The sequence below is a fragment of the Fukomys damarensis genome, unplaced genomic scaffold (assembly GCF_012274545.1).
Source record: "Fukomys damarensis isolate Sample0158 unplaced genomic scaffold, DMR_v1.0_HiC HiC_scaffold_38, whole genome shotgun sequence".
NCBI classification, from domain to species: domain Eukaryota; kingdom Metazoa; phylum Chordata; class Mammalia; order Rodentia; family Bathyergidae; genus Fukomys; species Fukomys damarensis.
In genome coordinates this window covers 54,261,245-54,285,157 of record NW_022900950.1, presented here as the reverse complement: position 1 = coordinate 54,285,157, position 23,913 = coordinate 54,261,245, and the positions used below count along the sequence as shown (strand labels likewise).

Here is a 23,913-nt window from a genome sequence, read left to right as displayed (position 1 = left end):
AAGGGTTCCTTTCTCCCCACAACCGCACCAACATTTGTTATTGTGTGATTTCTTGATAGCAGCCATTCTTTGTGGGGTGAGGTGAAATCTCAGTATTGTTTTCATGTGCATCTCTCAGATGACCAGTGATGTGGAACATTTTTTCATATATTTACTTGCTATTTTTATTTCTTTGTCTGAGAAATGTCTGTTCATTTCAGATGTCTATTTTTGAATTGGGTCTTTATACTTCAGGGGGCTGGTTGTTTTGAATTCTTTATATATTCTATATAATAGTCCTTTGTCTGAGGAGCAGCTGGTAAAAAGTTTTTCCCACATTGTAGGTTGTCTCTTAGTTCTGTTGATGGTTTCTTTTGCAGTGCAGCAGCTTTTTAATAAGATGAGATTCCAGTTGTTGATTCTTTGTGCTAGTTCCCATGCTACTGAGGATTTCTTCATAAAGTCTTTTCCTATGCCAATGTCTTCTAGAGTTCTGCATAACTTATCTTCCAGCAAGTTTAGTGTTTTTTTTTTTATATTTAGATCTTTAATCCACTTGGATTTTAATTTAGTGCATGGTGATAGATAAGGGTCTAGTTTTAACTTTGGCAGGTTGAGATCCAGTTTTTCCAACACCATTTATTAAAGAGGGTATCTTTCTTCCAGTGGTGACTATCAGCTCTTTTGTCAAAGATGAGGTAGCTGAGTACATCTGGAGTTGTTTTTCTGTCTTCCAATCTGTTCCACTGATCCTCAGGTCTGTTTCTTTGACAGTGCCATGCTGTTTTTTATCACAGTGGCTTTGTAGTATAGTTTCAAATTGGGAATTGTTATTCCCACTGACATGTGTCTTTTGCCTAGAATGGCTTTTGCTATTCTAGGTCTCTTATGGTTCCAAACGAATTTTGGATTCTTCTTTCTAGTTCTGTGATGTATAGTGTTGGAATTTCAATTGGCATTGCATTGAATCTGTATAGCAGATTTGGTAGTATGGCCATTTTCACTATGTTGCTTCTTCCTACCCAGGAGCAGGGGACATCTTTCCATTTTCTTATATCCGCCTCGATCTCCTTTTTCAGAGTGCTGTAGTTTTCAGTGTAGAGGTCTTTTGCTTCTTGTTAGACTGATTCTCAGATACTTCATTTTTGGGGTGCTATTGTGCAAGGAATTGTTTCCTTAATTTCTCGTTCAGTGACTCTATTATTTGTGTACAAGAAGGCTATTGATTTGGTGGTGTTCACCTTGTATCCAGCTACTCTGCTAAAAGTGTCTATTAAGTCGAGAAGTCTTTTGGCAGAGTTTTTTGGGTCTTCATATCATCATGATATGATATGAGTATCATATCATCAGCAAATAATGACAATTTAACTTCTTCCTTTCCTATCTTTATTGCTTTAATTTCTTGCTCTTGTCTAAATTGTTATGGCTAATGTTTCCAGAACTATATTGAAGAGGAGTGGTGATAGTGGGTATCCTTGTCTTGTTCCTGATTTTAACATGAAGGTTTTCAGTTTTTGGCCATTTAATATGATGTTGGCTGTTGGTTTTCATAGACAGCCTTTATTAAATTGAGATACAGACCATCTGTTCCAATTTTTTTCAGGGTTTTTATCATGAATGGGTGTTAAATTTTGTCAAATGCTTTCTTGGCATCTATCGAGAGGATCATGTGGTTCTTGTCCCTGACTTTGTTAATATAGTGTATTACATTTATTGATTTACGTATGTTGAACCATCCTTGCATCCCTGGAATAAATCCAACTTGGTCAGGATGTATGATCTTCTTGATGATCCTCTGTATTCTGTTTGTTAGTATCTTATTGAGGATTTTTGCATCTATATTCATTAAGGAATTTGGCTTGTAGTTGTCTTTTTTAGTTACATCTTTCCCAGGTTTGGGAATCAAAGTGTTATTTGCTTCCAGGAATGAATTTGGAAGTATTACTTCCGTTTCATCATTTAAAAGTCTGAAGAGTAATGGCAGTAGATCTTCTCTAAATGTCGTGCAAAATTCAGCAGTGAATCCATCAGGACCTGGGCTTTTCTTTATTGGTAAGTTTTTAATCACATTTTCAATTTCACTGATTGTAATTGGGGTGTTTGAAATGTTTTTATCTTCTTGGTTCAACTTAGATAATTCATAGGTATCTAGAAATCTGTCCATTTCTTCTGTGTTTTTCATTTTATTAGAGTATAGGTTCTCATAGTATGTACTAATGATCCTCTGGAATTCTGTGGGATCTGTTGTGACTTCACCTTTTTCATTCCTGATTGCATGAATCTGAGTTTTTTCTTTCCTTTTTTTGATACGGTTTGCTAAGGGTTTATTGATTTTATTTATTCTTTAAAAAAAAAACTCTTCAATTCACTTTTTTTTTTTGTATCATTTTCTTAGTTTCCATTGCATTGATTTCTGCTCTAATCTTTATAATTTCCTCTCTTGTTAGAGCTTTGGGTTTTTCTTGCTCTTGTTTTTCTAGGAGTCTAAGAGTCATTGTTAGGTTGATTATTTGAGCTTGCTCTGTTTTCCTAATGAGGGCATTCAGTGCTATGAATTTTCCATGTAGAACTGATTTTATTGTGTCCCACAGATTCCTGTATGTTGTATTGGCATTTTCATTTATTTGTAAAAACTGTCTGATTTCTTCTTTGATTTCCTCTGTGATTCACTGACTGTTCAGGAGAGTGTTCTTCAATTTCCATGTGTTTGTGAAGTTCCTACGGTTTCTTATGCTATTGATCTCAAGCTTTATTGCACTGTGATCTGATAATATACAGGGAATAACTTCATTTCTTTTGGATTCATTCAAACCTGTTTTGTGAGATAGCATGTGATCTATCTTGGAGAATGATCCATGTGCAGCTGAAAAGAATGTATGTTGTGATTTTGTGGGGTGGAACACTCTATAGACGTCTATAAGTCCATGCGTTCAAAAGCTTGGTTCAGTTCTAGTATTTCATTGTTGATTTTTTGCCTAGATGATCTATTTTTGATGGTAGTGTGTTTAGATCCTCCACTACTATTGTATTAGTGGTTACTTGGTTTTTCATGTTACTTAATATTTGTTTTATATAGTTGGGGGCATTTATATTTGGTGCATATATGTTTATGATCGTCACCTCTTCTTCTTGAATTATTCCCTTTACAAGGATGTAGTGGCCTTCTTTGTCTGTCTTAATCAGTTTTGGTTTGAAATTTGCTGTGTCTGCAAATAAGACTGCTACCCCTGCTTTTTTCTGTGCTCCTGTCATGTGGAGAATTGTTTTCCATCCTTTCACTTTCAGTCTATGGGCTTCTTTTTACACTAGGTGTGCTTCTTGTATACAACATATTGTTGGATTTTGCTTCTTAATCCATTCTGCCAATCTATTTCTCTTGATTGCTGAATGAGGCCATTGACATTGATAGTTATAACTGATATGTACTGACTTATTATTGTCATGTTATTGTCCTTTTGTTGACTCTTTTTATTTTTTGTCCTCTCTTTTTAGTTTCTTGCCCTGGCTATTTGATTTGCTCTGTTGGTTCTCTTGTTGTTGTGATCTTCGTTGTCTTTTTCTAGGATATTGTGTAACATTCTTAGTAGTGCTGGTTTAGTATTCATGAAGTTTCTCAAATGTTCTCTGTCATGGAAGTATCTTATTTCTCTGTCTATTTTGACAGAGAGTTTTGCAGGATACATCAGTCTTGGTTGTAGGTTGTTTTCTTTTAGGACTTGAAATACTTCACTCCAGGCTCTCCTTGACCTGAGGGTTTGTGTTGAAAATTCTGCTGTGATTCTGATGGGCTTTCCTTTGCATGTGATTTGTTTCTTTTCTCTTACTGCTTCTAGTATTTTGTTCTTCTGTTGGGTTTCTGGGATCTTGATTATTATATATCTAGGTGTAGATTTTTTTTTGATCGTGGCTAGTTGGTGTCCTATATGCCTCACTTATCAGTATGTCTAATTCTTCCCCTCTATTTCGGAAGTTTTCTGTCATTAATTCTTTGAGCAGCTTTTTTAAGCCATTTGCATTTTCTCCTGGTACTTCATGGATTTCTATCAGTCTTACGTTATTCTTCTTTGCATCATCTAGGAGTTGTTGGATCGATTTCTCATGCTCCCTTACTGTTTTTTTGCTTTGTTTTGTTTTGTTTTTTGGTACCAGGGATTGAACTTGGGTCCTTGCGCTTGCAAGGCAGGCCACCAAACCACTGACCTAAATCCCCGGCCCCCTTCCTGTTTTTAATAGACCTCTCTTTTCACGGTCACTGTCTGCGATCCTATCTTCTATATCTGAGATTCTATCTTCACAATCGGCTTCGTACACTTTCAATAGTTTTTAATCTCCTGGATATCTGTTTGAATCTGTTTAATGGGTTCCATTTCTTTCTTATTCTGGGCTTTCATGGTTTCTACTATGTTTCTGAGCTCATCTATTTTTTTTGTCAGTTTCTGTTCTAGAGTCTGGAATCATGTCTTTCATTTTGCTCACCATCTCTATGGTTATCTAGGAAATAATTTGTTTTGAATTTTTCTAGAGCTTGATTTATTAGTTTTTTTACTTCCTGTGCTGTGAGTTCTGAGCATCCTGGAGGTTCACTATCTGATTTTTCATCCTCCTTTGCCCTACTGTTTGCCATTGGTGTACTGGAAGTCTGTCTTTGTGGCTTGCTTAAGTGTTTTCTCATCTTTATTTTTGCTGTTGGGCTGCCCTTGATTCAATCTCTGGGTCATTAAATCTTCCTGATATCATTGCATCCCAGCCTTCGATTCTCTAATGACTTTTAGGCATTCTCATTTTTATAGTTGAGAAAACAACTCATCAAATCAATCCCTATCCTTTATCCCAATCAATACAATCAAGAACACAATAGGATCAATCACCACCCTTTATAGCCCCCCATACCTCTGTAGAGTGTGTCCAAGGACTGGCTCAATCAGGGGATCTAAGAGCCGGGGAGAGGGGTGACGGTGCTCAGTGGCACTGGGTTGGGGCCAACCAGAGGTGCGTGCTGGAAAAGGCGCAGCTCCAGAGGAGTCCTGTAGATAGGGTGGCCGCGCAGCCGAAAGGTCTCTGGATCCAAAGCTAGTGTAGTTCTTTAAGGGGAAGTATTATTAAAATATTTTCCTCTTTGGAATTACAAGATTTAAGGCATCAAAATTTTTGTAATAACATAACTACACTGCTTTTTCATACCCAACTCTGAGGGTGACCTAATGAGCCATTCACACCACAAACAGCACTGTCTTCAAAATACTGCACAGGTCAAAAAGCACCAATCACTAAGTCTGTCCATACCTGGCTGGAGCCAACCTACACAGCCTCCACTGATGGCGCTGATGGAGGAAGACTGTATACTGCTAAGGTTATGGGTATGGGCAGTGGAATCAGTCAGACCTGTATTCAGCTCCAGCTCTGTATCTTACTTACTGAATGGCTAGGGAGAGGGAAAACTACTTAATCTTGCTAAACTTTTGTTCTTTATGAAATTAAGACAATAATGCCAAGCTAATAGAGTTGTTGTTTAAATTAAATAGCTAATGAAAAACACATGCTTCATACAATTGTTCTTAATCTTGATTATACAATAGAGTCTTCTCGCAAATGCCAATGTTCAAAGCTCAGTATCGACCAATCACAACAAAAGTTGTGGAGATGGAGTACAGGCATCAATACTTTAAAATTCCCATCCTGCAAGGTGATTCAATGGTTAAAAAAATGAGAAGCACTGTCTTAACACAATACCCTGAAGAAGAGAATAAGGACTCGGTTAATTATAGCTGCTGCTGCTGCTACTATGACTATTCTGCTTGGTTAAACATGAAAGAGCCACCCCACAAAAGGGAGTATTACTTTATTTCATGTCTGCATCTATCTGCTTGGGAAAGAAAAATACAAGTGTATGAAATGTTTATGAAAATAAATTTGCGATGATTATTTTTTCTGAGTTTATTGGTACTTTTGAGGTACACAGTACAGTTGCATTTGTCATTGGGATCTTGTACCTTTATGTGACAGGTCTTGGTTCTCATTTTTTCCCCTTATCCCTGCCCTCTCTTCACCCCTCTTCCCTTCCCTATTTACAATACTTTATTTCTAATTTTTCATTTTCTCAGATTTTTTTTCTTTTCCTTTATTTCCATTCCTCTATCACTTCCTCTACACCTTTAGCCCCTTTCTTCCTATTTCACACTGTTAATTCTACCATTAGGATCTTATGTACAATTATAGTTTTTCACACCAGAGAAACTATTCAGTATTTACACATTTGTAACATTTATTTCACTTAGGAGTATATCCTCAATATGCATCCATTTTCCTATGAATGACTATAATTTCTCATTCTTTATGGCTGAATAGTATTCCATTTTATAGAAAAACCACATCTTCTTTATCCAGTCTCCAACTGAGGGACAAATGGGCTGTTTCCAAGTTTTAGCTATTACAAACTGTGCCACTATAAACAAGGGTGGCATATGTCACTGTGGTATGATTCTTTTCATTCTTTTGGAAAGATACTCAGCTGAGGGATGGCTAGGTCAAATGGAACCTCCAGTCCCAGCTCTTTGAGGTATCTCCATATTGATTCCCATAGTGGTTACACCAGTCTGCACTCTCCCCAACAATGGAGAAGGGTTCCTTTCTCCCCACAACCCCGCCAATATTTGTTATTGATTTCTTGATGGCAGCCATTTTTTGTAGGGTGAGGTGGAATCTCAGTGTTGTTTTCATCTGCATCTCTTGAATGACCAGTGATGTGGAACATTTTTTCATATATTTACTTGCTGCTTTTAGTTCTTTGTCTGAAAAATGTCTCTTCATTTCAGATGCCCATTTTTGAATCAGGTCTTTATATTTGGGGGGGCTGATATTTTGAGTTCTTTACATACTCTAGATAAGAGTTCTTTGTCTGAGGAGCAGCTGGAAAAATTTTTTTCCCACACTGTAGGTCATCTCTTAGTTCTGTTGGTGTTTTCTCTTTCTCTTTCAGTGCAGAAGATTTTTTAAAAGGTGAGATCCCAGTTGGTATTTTATCTGTACAATGGGTCCAATAGTAACTGTATAATTGAAAAGATTGGTTTTTTTTTTTGGTTTTTTGAGACAGGGTCTCCCTATTTAGATGAGACTGACCTGGAACTCACTATGTAGCCCAGGCTGGTGTCGAACTCACAGCAATCCTCCTGCTTCAGCCTCCCGAGTGCTGGGATTACAGGCGTGCACCACCATGCTTGGCTTGTTCATAAAGTCTTTTCCTACACTAATGTCTTCAAGAGTTCTGCCCAACTTATCTTCCATCATGTGATTATTATTTTTAAATGGACTCAAGTCTAATCAGAATTGTTCCATGTATTTGGAACCTTCAGTCCTACTCAGTATCTTTGTTTTGACAAAAACAAAACAAAACAAAACAAAACAAAACAAAACAAAACAAAAACTCCGAATAGCTAGTTGGGGCTTAACCTACTTATTTGACCCTTCCTAATGAGTCAAAGTTTAAAATTAAATGTCCACAAGTAAAACACTAAGATGAAACAAAAATATTAGTAATTGCCTAAAATGACACAAAATAGAAATATTTTCTGCAAAAAGATACAATTGAAGTTTAATTTTCTTTTAAAATTAAATTATAGAAAAGTTTTAGGAATGTGTGTATATCTTTTCACACCTTAACTGAAAAAATGGTTATAGAAATGTTCTAGTTTTTAACCTAAAAAAGTAAGCTTTTCTGGTCTCTATACAATATAATCAGCTATTACCATTTTATATTAAAACTACATTTGTTCTCTCTAACAAAAAGAGAAGAAAAAAAAGAATGCAACAAGATTGACCAATAATATAGATATATGAGGAATTTGTAACCCATGAAGCTATGACTTGACAAAACATAGAAATTTTGGCTGTGGACATGTTACATTTGTAAACCTGCACATATAAAATCTTTCACAGTTACTATTGAAAAAGTTTCCTTTTGTCAGTTCTTACACATAGAATTCTGCTATGATAGTAGCATTTCCCCAAATGTTCATTATTTAGAGTTTTACTATAGTGTGTTCATAAAATTAATCTGTCATTCCCCTTGGATAAAATTATTAATTTCTCAAGAATTATGAACTTCTGCATAGTGCAGTTTTATTAAAAAGCACTGAACGAACTCTATGTTTACTGTTTAAATTGGAATGACGTGTGTGTGTGTGTGTGTGTGTGTGTGTGTGTGTGTATGCCCGCGCGCGTGCGCAAACACACTGGGTTTATTTTGTATAAGAATGACTCACACAAACCTTTGCAAGACAGCAAGTGTGCCTGCATTGACCCGGTGAATGCCATCCAACAGGACCAGTTTGCCTTCCAGAGCAGCATTCACAAGCGGGGAGGACCTCCAGGCAGTGTCTCCATTGGGAAGAGTGTATCTCTGCTGCAGCAGATCACGTGCTGTCATATCCTAAACCAATCCCCACCATGACCACCAAAGAAAATACAAAATTTTAATTTTAGGACATAGATTGCAGCTTAATTAGCTTTATAGACATCTCTGTATGCACATACTATTTCATATAACAACTGGGAAGTCATTCCAAATTCATCAAAGAGAAAAATCTTTAGGTTGAGAAAATGAAAAAATGGAAATAAAGTATTTGTAAATGGGGAAGGGAAGAGGGGTGAAGGGAGGGCAGAGTAAAGGGAAACATGAGAACCAAGACCTGTCATGTAAAGGTGCAAGATCCCAATTGTGAATGTCACTGTACTGTATACCTAAAATGTACCAATAAACTCAATGAGAGAAAAAAAAGAAAGCTTTAAATTTTTTCCTATTCCTCATTCACATAATATAGTAAGAGTAAGAGCTCTCCCTCCCTTTTATTTAGTGTTTTCCTCTTCACTTAAAACATTAATTTAGATAATGGAAATAATTTTCACCTGCTTTTTTAAAAAAATTAATTTTATTGGTAACTTTTAGATATACATAATGATCACAGTAATTATAGGGACTTTATACCTGTATATAATATATCTTGATTCTTCTATTTTTCCTATTTCCCTCTCTTCCATTCAACCTCTACCTGCTTTTAATGGAATTTAACTCAACTTTACTCTTTCAGGGAACAAAATGTGCTGATTCCATTTTAAAATGAGAGGACATACAAACTCAATACTAAAAGATTATTATGGAGAATGTTCATTTTCTTCCAGTTGATGAGTTCTCCTGAAAAGCCACACTAGGGCCCATCACAGTGACTCATATTTAAAGAGGCTTTGGAGTGGAGGAAACTGAAGACAGTCATCAGATGAGATGCCGGAATTGAGAAACTAGCATGGCACTTACAAATGATTTTTCAAAGCATACATACAATAAGCTAGCACTAAATTAATGTAACAGACAAACTATTAATAGTTGTGGTATGTAAAAAAATCTTTCTACTGTAAAAAATGTGGTGCCATGTAATATGAACAATGCTTTTCTTACATGTGGTAAGAGTGTCAAAGATCATGATTTGTTACCATCCTCAGATAAATTTTGTGCCACTTATATAAAATAAAACAAATTTTTATGGTCACTTTTATCTAAAATTTAAGGTATTCTGTAAATTTTTTAACAACCACTCCAAGTTTTAAGCAGACAGGAAACTAATAAATGCACTTAAACTTACAGTAACAATGAATCTGTATTCAAACAGATTAAAATATAAGTTTTACCTCAATGTTCTCCCTATCAAAAGACACTGACTTAGGAAATGCGATACTGAAAACATGTAGAAACAAATTTTTTTAAAAAAGGAAAATAGGCTAGTATTGAGTCATAAAGACATAACAATTATTAAGAAATAGTAATTCAATCTTTCCAGTATAGGGGGATGGTTTTTGACATATTAATTAGAATTTGGTCTAATTCTTTTAATAATTATACTTAATTCTTAATCTACAAATTTAAAATTTTATGTAAACTATATAAGCAGTGTCACTCTCTGCTGCCAGTGACAGTTACAACAGCCAAAACTAAGCTTGTCCCCATCACCAGTGTTTAATGCGAGGGTGCAGTAGAGATGAGCTCATTCCCACTCAGAGCTGTGCTACACACTGCTAAGTGGATTGCTCTAGGCAAAATAGAAAAAATTTTAAAGTTCTGTGAGTCATTTTCACAATCATATTTTAAAAATCATACATATATACACACATATATAATCTTTTAAATGTTAAAACAAGTAAACTATCAGTAGTAATTATTCCAGAAAAATATTCATTACAGAGTTATATAACATATTATCCTAGAAAATTTAAATGGAAACATCTTTCAAATAGTGGCTTAAAATCCAAGATACATATGAGAAATAGCTGGGAAATTTATGGAAAATATATATATGCTTAGGCCTCACTATCCTGAAGGTAGACCTTACTATCCTGCAAGAGTAAGTCCAAACAGCAGTTTTTAAAATTAACATTATGGGCCGGGGATTTAGCTCAGCAGTTTGGTGGCCTGCCTTGCAAGTGCAAGGACCCGAGTTCAATCCCTCGTACCAAAAAAAAAAAAAAAAAATTAACATTATGATAATTCTGATGTGCTTCCCAGGCAGGGCATGCTGTTTTATAAGACATAAAGTGATATGAATCTTTGTCTCATTTATTTGCTCTCCTTATAGGATTTAATGAAATTGCACAAGGATACACAAAATAAACAATGAAATACCGTAATTTAAAAGTAAGGTGAAAAAATAAGGAAAGAGTAGGCTTTGTTTCCTTTACACAGTCCTATTGGAATTCAGAGAGAAAGTAGCATGAGTAGGACATCCCACTGATACTGTATTTGCAAAGAAATAGACAGATTTTTATCGAGTATCCTAGCTCCACAATGAAAACAGATGGAGAAGAGGAATGTCATGACTCTGGCCTAACAGGTTCAGGGTCCTAAGAAGCTGAGGTTAACAAATTTCAATAGAGATTTTTTTTTTTAATTTCAATAGAGAGAATTCTTCATTGTTATAGTAGCATAGCATAAATCACAATTTTGTGCGTGATATGAAAAAGTACTATTTTGTTCGGTCATGCTTCCAAAGTGCTATAATAGTTTGTTAATTCACACAATGTTTACAGTACTTTCCTCATTCAAATAAATAAATGTTTACTAACAGAGGCGATGAGAAAGACAACTAGTACTTGGGCTCCCCTTTTTGAACCTAACAATTAGAAATTCCTTTATATTTACCGGAGAAAAGTGAAATAATTATTTGTTATTAAGCTGTAAGAAATCAATATAGCTCAATGGTGTTAATACCAACTGCAAGTACAGACCAGAAATATTCTTCCTGTTTTTAATTTTCACAAGAATGAAAAATGGAAAATATTTGGTATTTCTTAGACTAGCTCAGTTCAGTTTTACTCTATACACAATGTCTTGTCTTCATTTTTAAAATATCTTATATTAAAATAAAACCCTCCTGAGAGAAAAAGACTTTCCTTTTAATATAAGCTGTTGATTTTCATAAATAAGAACCTATGCTGAAAGAGAAAAAATTTCAGCCTTTCTTTAAAGAGATAGTTGGTTCAATTTCCTCAAATATTAGTTAAAATCAATAGTTCTTTTCAACTGTGTGAAAAATTGCTTTCAATTGTGTGAGAATGCAAGGATATCAAACTAAATCTTCACAAACACACCAGAATATTCAAATGTAATTAACAAAAATTTTTTAGAATAATCTGAATGGGTCAGTGATACATGGGTGTGATTAAAAAAATACAGTGAATATTTTTTAAAATGTATTTCATAAAAGATGCATGCCATTAACCCATATACACACTTAGAACATAGTAACATTCTTTCCACTTTCTAAAGCAGTTCTAGAAGTCCACTTTTCTGAGTCTATTTAATTGAGCTGTCTTAGCCTCGATGTCCTGAAACAATTAAAAATATTTACCTTTTATAGTCATTTTGACTTTGACTTTGGGGAAGAGCCAGAAGTTGCACTGCGTCAGATCTGGTGAACAGGGTGATTGAAGACACACTGTAATGTTTTTATGAGCCTAACTTTATAAATAACAGCAGCATTCATTGTACTTTCACTCATACCTCACAAAGACACTTATGAAAGAGGGCTGGCAGAACTGCTTCAAAAAGTGACAAGACAGGTCCAGAGATTTAGCTCAGTGGTTCCACTGCCTGCCTCACAAGCACAAGGACCCAAGTTTAATCCCCAGTACCAAAAAAAAAAAAAGTGGCAAGATGGTTGGAGAAGTGTGTTTGAAGGGGGAGGGAGTATTTTGAGAGGGATTTGGGACATTTCTTTAATTGTAATTAATTTTTAAAAAATTAAATACTTACCATATATAATTTTTCCTGCCTAAATGCACATCTCTAATAGTAAGTTAAAAAGTAAATACTTTTGCTTTTTTAATAAATGGTTATTTTGAAAGCACACTAGTGAAAATTCAGATAGACGAATGCCTCCATCTTGCATATATTTTTTTGTGGTGGATTGACTAATGGTCAAATTGTAACCCACAGCTGAAGTGAATCAGTGCAGTCTGGGCATGGAGGATCCACCTGAAGATTGTTACCAATGGCCATAAAAAGAGAACTGGAGGGGGAGATCTTGGCCTGTTGATTTTCTAGGAGAAGCATGCTGTAAATGACTTTCCTGGTGCAAACTAGTCTGTTCTCATAGGAGGAGCTCAGGGCGTCACTATCACTGGGAATGGCTGCTGTTTTCATCAGGGGAGTTGTGATCTTTACCAACAGCATCACTTCCGGGCTCCAATGTGGATCCCTCAGCTTGGTGGCACAAATCTTTCATCCCATGAGTGTAGATTTTCTAGTTTCCACCACTGGCCTTTGGGCCTTCCAGGTGCAGATCCTCAATATGGACAAGCAAAAGACACTGCCATGGGCACCGGGCCATTGGCTGGGCTCGAGGAGGACACTGACTCAGACTCTTAAGCCTTTAGCTGGACTTGTGTGGAAGCTGCTGGGATCTAGGCCCTCAGCTGAATCCTTTGGGCTTCGAGTGTGTGGTTAAAATCTTGCACTCCTTTGCATTTGACTTTTTGGGTAAATATCATAAAATAATTTTATAAGCTATGTGTCCTATATTTAATGTATTCCCTTGCAAAATCCTCCTGACTGAAACATTTTCTTATCCCTGAAACCACTGAATTTAAGAGAATAAAAATAGCACTGATATCATACAGCCTGAACCATTTTCTTTCTGCATTTCTTCAAAAAATTTTAAAAAAACATGAAATTTAGCTAGTTTAAAGCTACCACTATCTAACCTTCAATACCTCAAGTTATTAGTATCCCTGTAAAACATATGTACAGTAAAGCTCCTAAGATTAGTTTCTTTTGCAACAAAAGAAACCATACTAAAAATAAAAAATATAGAAGCATAACTGTGTAAAATGTATCAGAGAATACATATTTGAACCATCAAGAAATGTTACCCCTTAAATGTTTTTCAGAACTTCTCAGGGCAGAGGGATACTTGGTATTGAACTCAGGGCCTTCACACTGAGCATCTCCCCAGCCCTATTTTTTATTTTAAAACAGGGTTCATTAAGACACTACACTGCCTGGCCTTGAGCTTGTGATCCTCTTGGCTAAGCCTCCCAGAGTACTGGGATTACAGTCATCTGCCACAATATCTGGCTAGAACTTTTGAATAGCCCAAACAAGATTTTCCTGAGAAATCCAGATATGTCATTAGCTAAACAAAACTGTTTATATAGATTGTGTGTAGGGTGGCTAGAATTAGGTTAGAATTAGTCATAATGTCATTCAGAAAGAAAACTAATATATATTTTAGTACATAAAGAAAGTTTAACTACCACTTTAAAAATATTGATATGAAAGTAAAAATTTGCATTATAATATATACATATAATTTGTCTAGTAAGAAACTAAATGACTGGCAACAGTAGGATACCAAACTGTATACAAACTCTGTCTTCAATCAGGTCTAAAACAATTCATAATTTCATCACATATATGAACTTGGAAGAATTCCATAAAATATTTAAGTTGCCTTACAAAAATATGTTTAATATATGATTAAACATAAATAATAAATAATAAAGAAAACTAAACAAAGGAAGATGAGACCAAGAAAGAAAAAGGTGACATACAAAATGCACACTTTTATGGCTAGGGATTTAGCTCAACGGCACCATGCCTGCCTCACAGTGCAAGGTCATGAGTTCGACCCCTGGCAACAAAAAAAATAAATAAATAAAGGAATATTATAACCAAACAGAGAAACAAATTTCACTAAATGAAATGTTATGAGGAAAGAGTGGGTTTGGATTAATCAATTCATAGACTGTGTGATTAAGAGAAAAATGTACTAATTATACACCTCTGAGGCTAGCTTCACAAATCAACTTGTTATTATACTCTCAATTACCTTCTCTGAGAAGAGTAGTGATTATGCTATTCTATGAAATGACCTCAAATGCAGCTAGTCACCATTACTTTGCAAAGTATCTTTAAATATAGATGTAAAAGATTGAAATAAAAGTGTTTTAATTAATAGTAAGAATATCTCTAGGTGAATATGACTCTTCAGTCTCTTATTTCTAAATTAAAATGTAATCTATGGCATTTAATTTTTTATTGGGGTAAATAAACATTATGATTTTTTTTTCCAATATAAACTAGCTAAAATTCTGTAATAATTCTAAAGAAAGAAAAAAAAAAATCCTAGGGCCAGGGATTTAGCTCAGTGGTGCTGCCACCTGCCTCACAAGCACAAGGTCCCGAATTTGATCCCTGGTACAAAAAAAAAAAAAAAAAAAAAAAAAAAATCCTATCAGTCATATAAATACTGATAAAACCTGGATTTCAGTTTTGTAAGCTAGGAACTTTGCAATGAGGGGTTAATTATGTCCATATCTTTTAAGCACACAGTATTGCATAAATGTCGTACAAAAAAAGAAAGTTAACTTTTTGGTCTTAAAATAGAAACAAAGCCATTATTTACAGAGTCTAAGCATGCTCAGTGAACAGAACATAGGCATGATGCCAACATTCCTCAGTGTCATTTATGTTTGATCTCAGTAAGGCGTCTTGTTTTACATACTGTACATTGTAAAATTATTTGTAAACTCTCCCATGCTTGTCCCTTGTGTTTCTTCTTTTAAAGAACTATTTTTAATCTGTCATATGTAAAATAAATGTTCCCTTTTATGTATATGTTGATGTTACAAGTCTACCATAGTTAAATTACTCTAACATCCATGGGAAGTTAATTTTGAATCATTTATAGCTCTATTCATTATGACTACTAGGGACTATTTCAAAATGGTACGCTCTAAAGATTTGTGAACATAAAACAAAATTGTTCGGTTGAAGCTAGCCAGCCAATCAAATCCATTATCCTATTAACAACCAACTAAACTAAAGGGTGTCTTACTAAATTCTCAAAATAAAATAGTGAAGGTCAGGGTAGGTGGAAATAATGTAATATACAGTTTTATAAATGATGATCTCAAATTAAGTAGCCTCCTTCTATCCTTCCTACACTACAGAGCCAGAAAACTAAAAACATGTTTCTTTCCCCTTTCCCTTCCCCTTCCATTGGCCTCCCTCTCTTCCCCTTCTCCTCTGCTTTCCTTTCTCTTTTTCCTTTTTTCTTAACCACTGGGATTGATGTCACAGACTTCAAACTAAGATACATGCCCAGCCTTTTTTATTTATTTTGAGACAGGGTCTTGCTAAGTCACACAGCTTGAGCTCAAACTTGTAATTATTCTGCCTCAGCCCCCCCAGAGTGCTCGCATTACAGGCTTGCTCAGCTGAAACACTGTCTCTTAATGTCTTTGCAACTAACATTCTGATTGTACCAAGAGTTCTCACATCCAATAGACTGGGAAAATGATAGTGAGTGATGATGAGAGCCATGTGGTAGCCAGCACAAACAAAGCTTTTCTTTTAGGGAGCTATAATGGAAATTCCCTTGGTTCAGTCATTCCTAAATGAGTAAAACGTAAACTCCATTCCTTATCTCTCCCAGAAATGCCATAACCTAGCTAATACTCTGCAATAAAATTTTCTTCATTTTAGATAGCCAAAGTGAATACTATTGTCCACAATGTAAACCAAAACTTAAAGATAAAAATAAAACAGTGAAACAACTTATTAAAGTTTTGGAAGAAAATGTTCACAAAAAAGTAAATATATTAAAAAAGGTAAAAAGAGTTTCAAAAATGAAGGCAAACTGGGTGCAGTGGCAAATGCCTCTGCTTGGGAGGTTGAGGCAGAAGGACTGTGAGTATGAGACTATATAATGAGTTCTTGTCCTGAGCTATATAATGAGTTCTTGGCCAGACTGGACTCTATAGTAAGACCCCAAAAGTCAGGTGACATCACTGCAAATGGCTTGGTGGGTCCAGGACACTTTTTCCCAGGATATTCGAATTGTGATTCGAATGTCAAGAAGCTATGTGAAGATCAGGAAAAGGGTATTCCAAGACAAAAGGAACAGCCTGTGGAAATAACTTTAAGGAGAAAGCAGCTAGATAGATGCATTTAATGCACTAACGGTAGCCAGGGACTAAAATATAATTAGCAGAGTATCCAGTACGGAAGGAAAGGGGTGGTGAATCAATCTTGGGTCAGGTCACGTTGGGCAAGGTTCGTAATACTGGCTGGCTGTTAGAATCTTAAAATACTGAAGTCCAGATCTCACTTCATGACAATTACTTCAGACTTATTCTGGACAGGGAAGGTGCACTCTGGACAGGAATGCTTTACAAAGATCCTTTCGTGGTTATAATAGACAACCTCATTAGTAGAAGGTTCATAATCCAGAAGAGTTTTTAGTTTATTCTAAGCACAATGGAAATCCACTGAGAGGGTGTATGCATGGAAATGATGTGATCTTATTTACATTCTTAAAACATCACTCTTATTGATCCCTAGTGAATAGATTATGGAATGCAACATATTCTAATCAAATATCTACACATATTCAAGTGACATAAGTGGTGTTCTTTAATTTATAAAGTAAAATTCCATACGCCAATGCATTTTGCACCAAAGTTCCATAATGGGATCAGGGATGATGGGTTGGAAATATCCAAGGTTACAATGGATTCTGAAAAATCAAATGATGGAAGACTCATAATTGGCTGTTGAGGTTAAAGAGGATGAGGAAAAGGCCAAGAAACATAACATGTCTTCAATATTTGACAACTCTTTTGATTGCTTTAATGTATACCTTTTGTCACCTTCTTCACAAAACTAAAGTTGCTTTTACCGAATTGTTCCTTCATAGGAGACACTGTGCAGCAGGAAGTCAAACACCTCTTCACTAGGTGTGAAATTTGAAAGCATTGATGGATGTAAGGAGTCATTAAGAAGAAGAAAAGTAGAGTCCTCTGCCTAAGGCAGCAAAGAAAAAGATATGCTAACTTTTAAACAACGAACTGGTTGAGCTAACAGGGCAACCTTTCCAACCTACCTACCTTCCAGCTATGTGACAGCATAATGGGCATCAATCCTCCCCTGTGCAGAGTTCCTGCCTACAGCTACCTAAATTTGGGAGAATTTAAGGGAAATATGCAGGAAATATCACAGGATGGGGCTGGCTAAGGCCCTTCTTCAGGTTGTTATCTTCTAACAGCAGTCAATAGAGTGTAAAATCAGGATTTTAGCAACTTCTTCTGACTCAAGTCCCAAGATATTCAACTGCACATTCCTGGAGGCACCAAATGAGCTGTATAAAACATTGCCCTTTCCCTTCCGTGTTCCAAAGGCTTTTACTTCAAACAGCTCAGAAAGTCCTGTTTCAATTATGAGACTGGCTTTCAAATTAGCAATAATGTTTTATTCAGAAAGTGATATGGATACTGAATGATTGATTTTTATAACAGAAGAACAGAAAAACAAAGCATTTTGGAATCATAAAAGGCAACTAGTTGATAAAACTGAGAAGCATACTGTTACTTCTTATTTTCATAAATGGAATAACTTCACAAAATACATGGTATCTTTAATTATTTGTGAATTTTTAAATTAAATATTCCCCCACAAAAATATCTTTTTATCTAACTTCATCAAGTTCAAAATTGTTTAGCAAATTCCTCCTCCATGTAGCCGTCTTCAATGACTACAGAATCCTAAGGACCCTGAAAGGATTCCTCAAAGAACTTTAATAAAAATTAGTGTAAAGTATATTTAAAGCTAAGGTATTGACTAAGGATCATGACCAAGCATAACTATTGTAACCCATAGTACTACAACTTCATTATACAGTGCCTTATGCTTGCGGTTATTCCACAGATAACACACAACCTTAAAATGCCTTCCAAATTCAAGAGTATGGATACTTAGAAATAGTTACATAAATACCTTTTGAGAATACAGTTCCTTATTTAGTAGAATGGTCACTTTGCTTTTGTTTTCTTTCTTTGGCTAATGGACTTGGCTTTATTTGTAATGTTTATTTTTATACACATGCCCAAAGGCCTTGTAGTGTTTCTATAAATCTAATAAATATCTCATGATACCTAAATTTGTTGAGACAACATAAAGATGATGTCCATTACTAAAAACATACACTGTTTCAATTAAGTAAAGAGTCAAGTGCATACTTTAAAAGTAGTTCAGAGCACCCTGGACTCAGGCACCAGGCCAGCTTCCACAGACTCAGGACCAGGTCCATTCCCAGGGATCCAGATGCTAAGGCTACCCCAAGGGACAGACTGGACCCTGAAGACAGGCTCAAAGCCTGACATGGTACCATGTCAGCTCCTGTGGATCTAGGATCCAGACCCACCTATCCACTGACTCAGGCATCAAGAATTCAAAAGCAAGTCCACCCATGGACCCTACCAGATGGCCCAACCAGAATCTCTGGCTGAATTACTTTTTTTTTCGGCGGGGGGGATACTGGGAATTGAACCCAGGGCCTCATGCTTACCAGGCAGGTACTGTGCCACATAGATACATCCCCAGCCTTGAATTAACTTCTGAAGGGATTTCTCTACCAGCCGGTCTATAATGATTAAAGGAGCCTCCTTCTTAAAACACCAAGACACTGACACAGGACATAAAGATCACAAACAATGAAAGAAAACGTGATTCTATGGGGGAATGGATGAAGGCCATTAACTGATTTTAAAGAAATAGATCTCTACGAACTGTGTGACAAACAATTTGCAATAATTATCTTAAAGTGGTATAGTATCCTCTAGAGAACAGAGAAAGACAGCTATCTGTATTTGGAAAACAATACCCTAAAGTGAAAAGCCCAGCAAAGAGACAGAATCCATATAAAGAACCAAACAAAAGTTGTAGAACTAAAGAAAGACAGGGCTAAATTGTAAATTCAATGCAAAACTTCAACATCAGACTTGATCAAGGAGAAGAAAAGAATCAATGACTAATACATTCATGAAGGGGATGTATTTTGTATGTGTCACTGCCAGACAATTCTGATTTGAATTCCTTCATCTGATATTCAATAGCTAAGCACCAGTAGTTAAAGCCATCTGATGGGACAGTTACACATGGTTCACGCCATCAGGACAGTGTTAAAAAGCATTTGAAATTATAGTCAGAAGAACACAGAGAGAAAAGATTGGGGAAGCGTAAAGAAAGCCTACAAGACTTATGGGACACCACTAAGTAAACAGACATTGTATTACAGTGGTAACATATAAACATAAGAAAGAAGTGAGCAGAAAGCTTATTTTTAAAAAAGAAAAATATCTCTGCAATCCAAAGACAGAAATGAAGATCCAAGATCCATAAACTCCAAAGAAGCCAGAGATTATATATAAATTGTCATCAGACAAAATATAATTGAATTAATAAAAGTCAAAGACAGAGATTTCAAAAGCAGAAAGACAAGGCAGGGGGCATCACAATTCCCAATGTGAAATTATACTACAAAGGTACTATGATAAAAATAGCTTGTTACTGTCAAAGAAACAGACCTGAGAATCAGTGAAAGAAATTGCAGACATAGTCAGCCACTTCATCTTTGACAAAGAAGCCTAACACCCTCAATGGAGGAAAGACAGCCTCTTTAATAAATGGTGCTGGAAAAATTGGGTTTCAACTTGCCAAAAATTAAAACTAGACCCCTACCTTTCACCATGCACTAAACTAAAATTGAAATGGATCAAAGATCTAAATATTAAAAAACAGAAACACTAAACCAGCTGGAAGAGAGGTTAGGTATAACTCTTGAAGACATTGGCATAAGATTTCATGAACAAAAACCTCAGTTGCACGTGAACTACCACAAAGAATCAACAACTGGGTTCTCATCTTTTTAAAAACCTTCTGCACAGCAAGAGAAATCACCATCAGTGTGAAGAGACAATCCACAATGTGGGAAAAAAACTTTTACCAGCTGTTCCTCCAATAAAGCGCTACTATCTAGAATATTTAAAGAACTTACAAAAATCAGACCTCCCAAATTTATAGACCCAATCCAAAAATGGACATCTGAAATGAACAGACATTTCTCAGAAAAAGAAGTAGAAATAGCAAATAAACATATGAAAAAAATGTTCAACATCATTGGTAATTCCAGAGATGCAGATGAAAACAATGCTGATTCCTCCTTACTCCAGAAAGAATAGCTGCAATCAAGAAATCAACTGCCAGGGGTTTAGCTCCGTGTTGCTGCTGCCTGCCTCGCAAGTGCAAGGACCTGTTCCCCGGTAACAAAAAAAAAAAAAAAAAAAAAAAAGAAAAGTAAAGAAATCAACCAATAACAAATGCTGGTGGGGTTGTGAGGAAAAAGGAACACTTCTCCACTGTAGGTAGGAGTGTAGATTGGTGCAACCACTGTGGAAATCAGTATGAAGATACCTCAAAAACTAGATTAGAGGTCCCATTAGAATCCAGCTATTCCTTTTGGGTATTTTCCAAAAGAATTAAAAGAATCGTATCACAGTGCTATATGTGCACCCATGTTCATAGTGGCACAGTTTGTTAAAGCTAAAAACTTGGAAACACCCCAATTACCCATCAACTGGTAACTAGATAAAGAAGATGTGGGTTTTTCTTAAAATGGAGTACTACTCGGCCATAAAGAATGAGAAACTAGAGACATTTATAGCTAAATAATGCACATTGAGGCTATACTCTCAAGTGAAATAAATAGGATACACATGTGTAAATAAGAAATAGTTTCTCTGGTATGAAAAACTGAAAGTGTAAATGAGGATCAAAATGTATAATAGATAATGTGAAATAGGAAGAAAAGAGGCAATGGGGAAGGGGAAGTGGGAGGGGTAGAGGTAAGGAAAGAAGGGAAAGGAATAAATATGAAAAAAGGGAAAAAAAGTCTTTGTAAATAGGGAGGGGTAGAGGGGTTGAAGGGTGGGTATCGGAATGGGGAAAATAATAAGAAGCAAGATATATCATGTAAAGGTACAAATTCCCAATGATGAACATCATCATACTGTATACCTAAAATGCACCAATAAACTTAATGAATATAAAAAAAGCAGAAAGAAAAAAGTAATTTATTACAAGGCAACCAGCTAAAACATAAGCAGATTTCTCAACACAAACTGTGCAGGCCAGAAGAGGGTGAAATGAGTGAAGAAAGAAAACAACTGCTTCGACAGTTACTCTTGCTGACTTGATTGTCTTGAGGGATGTCTAGGAGACTACTAAAGCACACTTCTGGGTATGTTCAAGTGTGTCATGGGAGCATGACCTGGGCACTATCTGGTCCCTGGCTCCTCCTTCGTTGGCTCTTCCCTTGCTCTCTACTTCCTGACTCCCATGAGGTGTTGCGCAGCTTTCCTACCATGCCTTTTTGCCCCGATGTTTCTGCCTCAGAACTACCCAATCTATGACTCAAACTTTTAAAACCATGAGTTACAATAAACCTCCCTTCCTTTAAGTTCTGGGTGTCAGGGATTTTGTCCCAGCAACCAAAAGCTGAGTAATAACATTCACTGACCAAGAATGCTATGGCCAGTAAGGCACACCACGGGCAGTGAAGGGAATGTAAAGATGTCCTGACAAGAACAAAAGCTTTGAGTCATCACCACCAAACCTACTAGATAAATGTTAAAAGGAAATGAAACAAAAGGTCACTGTTAACAACACGAAAACATGTGAAAGTACAAGACTTACTGCAAAGGTAATATAACTAAATTCAGAATATCCTAGGATTGGAAGGGTGATACAAAAATCACTTTTAAGCCTAGAATGAACTAAATACACCAGTATTTAAGAAGAACTCCAGTTACAGTAACTGGCTAATAGACATACAAAATATAAAGACATCAATAAAACCAAATGTGAGGGAAGGAGAAAGAAGTTAATGTGCAAAGTTTTTGTATGTGGTTGAAATCAGGTCATATGTAGCATAAAATAAACTTATAAGACATTTTATTTATCATAGTAACTACAAAGAAAAAACTTGTAGGCCGGGGATTTAGCTCAGTGGTTCGGTGGCCTGCCTTGCAAGCGCAAGGACCCGAGTTCAATCCCAGGTATCAAAAAAAAAGAAAAGACTTGTAGTAGACACACAAAAAATAAAAATAAAAAGAATCAATATATCCTTACTGTAAATCACATCCTAAAGACAGACAGCAAGAAAGGAAGCAAGAAGAAAGGATGCATAAAACATACCAATGGATGCCAGAAAATCATTAGCAAATGGGTATAGTAAGTCCTTGCCTATTCAAAAACTCTAAAAGTAAATGGATTAAGTTATATAATTAGAAGTTTTAGCATTACTGAATAGATTTTTTGAAAAAGATCAAACTATATGCTCCTTACAGAAGGTTCACATTAGCTTTAAAGAAACACATAAGATGAATGGAAAAGGATGAAAAAAGTGTCAAACTGAAAATGGCAACCAAACAATACAAGGGAAGTCTACATTTATATAAAGAAAAATAAACTTTAAGTTTAAAGCTCATAAGAGAAAATAAGGTCATTATTTAATAACAAAGAAGTTATTTTGTCAACTGGATATAACAACTGCAAATATATATGTTATTTATATATATATATATATATATAAATATGTCAACATTGAAGCATCTAACTTATAAAGCAAATTAAAAATAGGCTGGAAAATAGAAGAAGGCAGCAATAAAGTAACAGAAGGGGATTTCAATATACCACTTTAAAAAAATGGATACATTCATATAGGCAGAAAATCAATATGAAAAGAGACAACTTGAACAACACTATAGACCAAATAAACCTAAAAGAACTTCCCATACAACAGCTACAGCCTATACGTTGCTTTCAAGGATATGTACGCATGGAACATTCTCCAGGATGAATCCTATGTTAAGTCACAAAACCAGTTTCAATAAATTCGTAAGACAAAAATCATATTAAGTATCTTTTCTGACCAATACGGTAGGAACCTAGAAATCAAAACCTGGAAAATGTTGGAAATTACACAACATAGTCCTAAACAACCAGTAGGTCAAAGAGAACTCTAAAGTGAAATAAAAAATATTTTGGGACAAACAAAAAAGAACATATAGCATACCAAAACTTCTGAGTTGCAGTAAAAGAGGAAATTACAATTATAAGAGGAAAACTAATATCAATAAATGCCTAAAATAAGAAAAATGACTAGCATGAGTGTGCTAGCACATGCCAGGAATCTCAGCACTCTGGGAGGAGGAAGATCGCAAATGTGAGCACAGCCAGTGCTACACAGCAACTAGCAAAATCCTGTCTCAAAATAAAAAATAAAAAGGGCTCCGTAGTAGAGTATTCTTGGGTTCAACCTCCACTGCCACGCCCACCAAAACTTAATATTAGACATCAAGGCACTAAAAAAGAACAAACTAAATCCTGCGTTAACAAAGTAAGTTATTAGGATCGTAACAGAAATAAATAATATAGAAGGTAAAAACCAAGAGAAAAGATAAAGGTACGTAGAGGTGCTTTTTGAAAAATAATAAAATTGACAAACTTTTACCTAGATCAAGAATGAAAAAAAAAAAAGCAATCGGACTCAA

At 35.5% G+C, this 23,913-nt stretch overlaps 1 protein-coding gene across 1 annotated transcript in view; it reads right to left on the bottom strand.

Annotated features, from left to right (window-relative positions):
- Vwa8 (von Willebrand factor A domain containing 8) overlaps nt 1-23,913 on the bottom strand; it is a 381,153-nt gene that overhangs the window by 260,818 nt on the left and 96,422 nt on the right. The window contains exon 15 of the mRNA XM_010637116.1: nt 8,244-8,404. Coding sequence (XP_010635418.1) covers nt 8,244-8,404 — 161 coding nt within the window. The remainder of the gene's footprint in view (nt 1-8,243; nt 8,405-23,913) is intronic.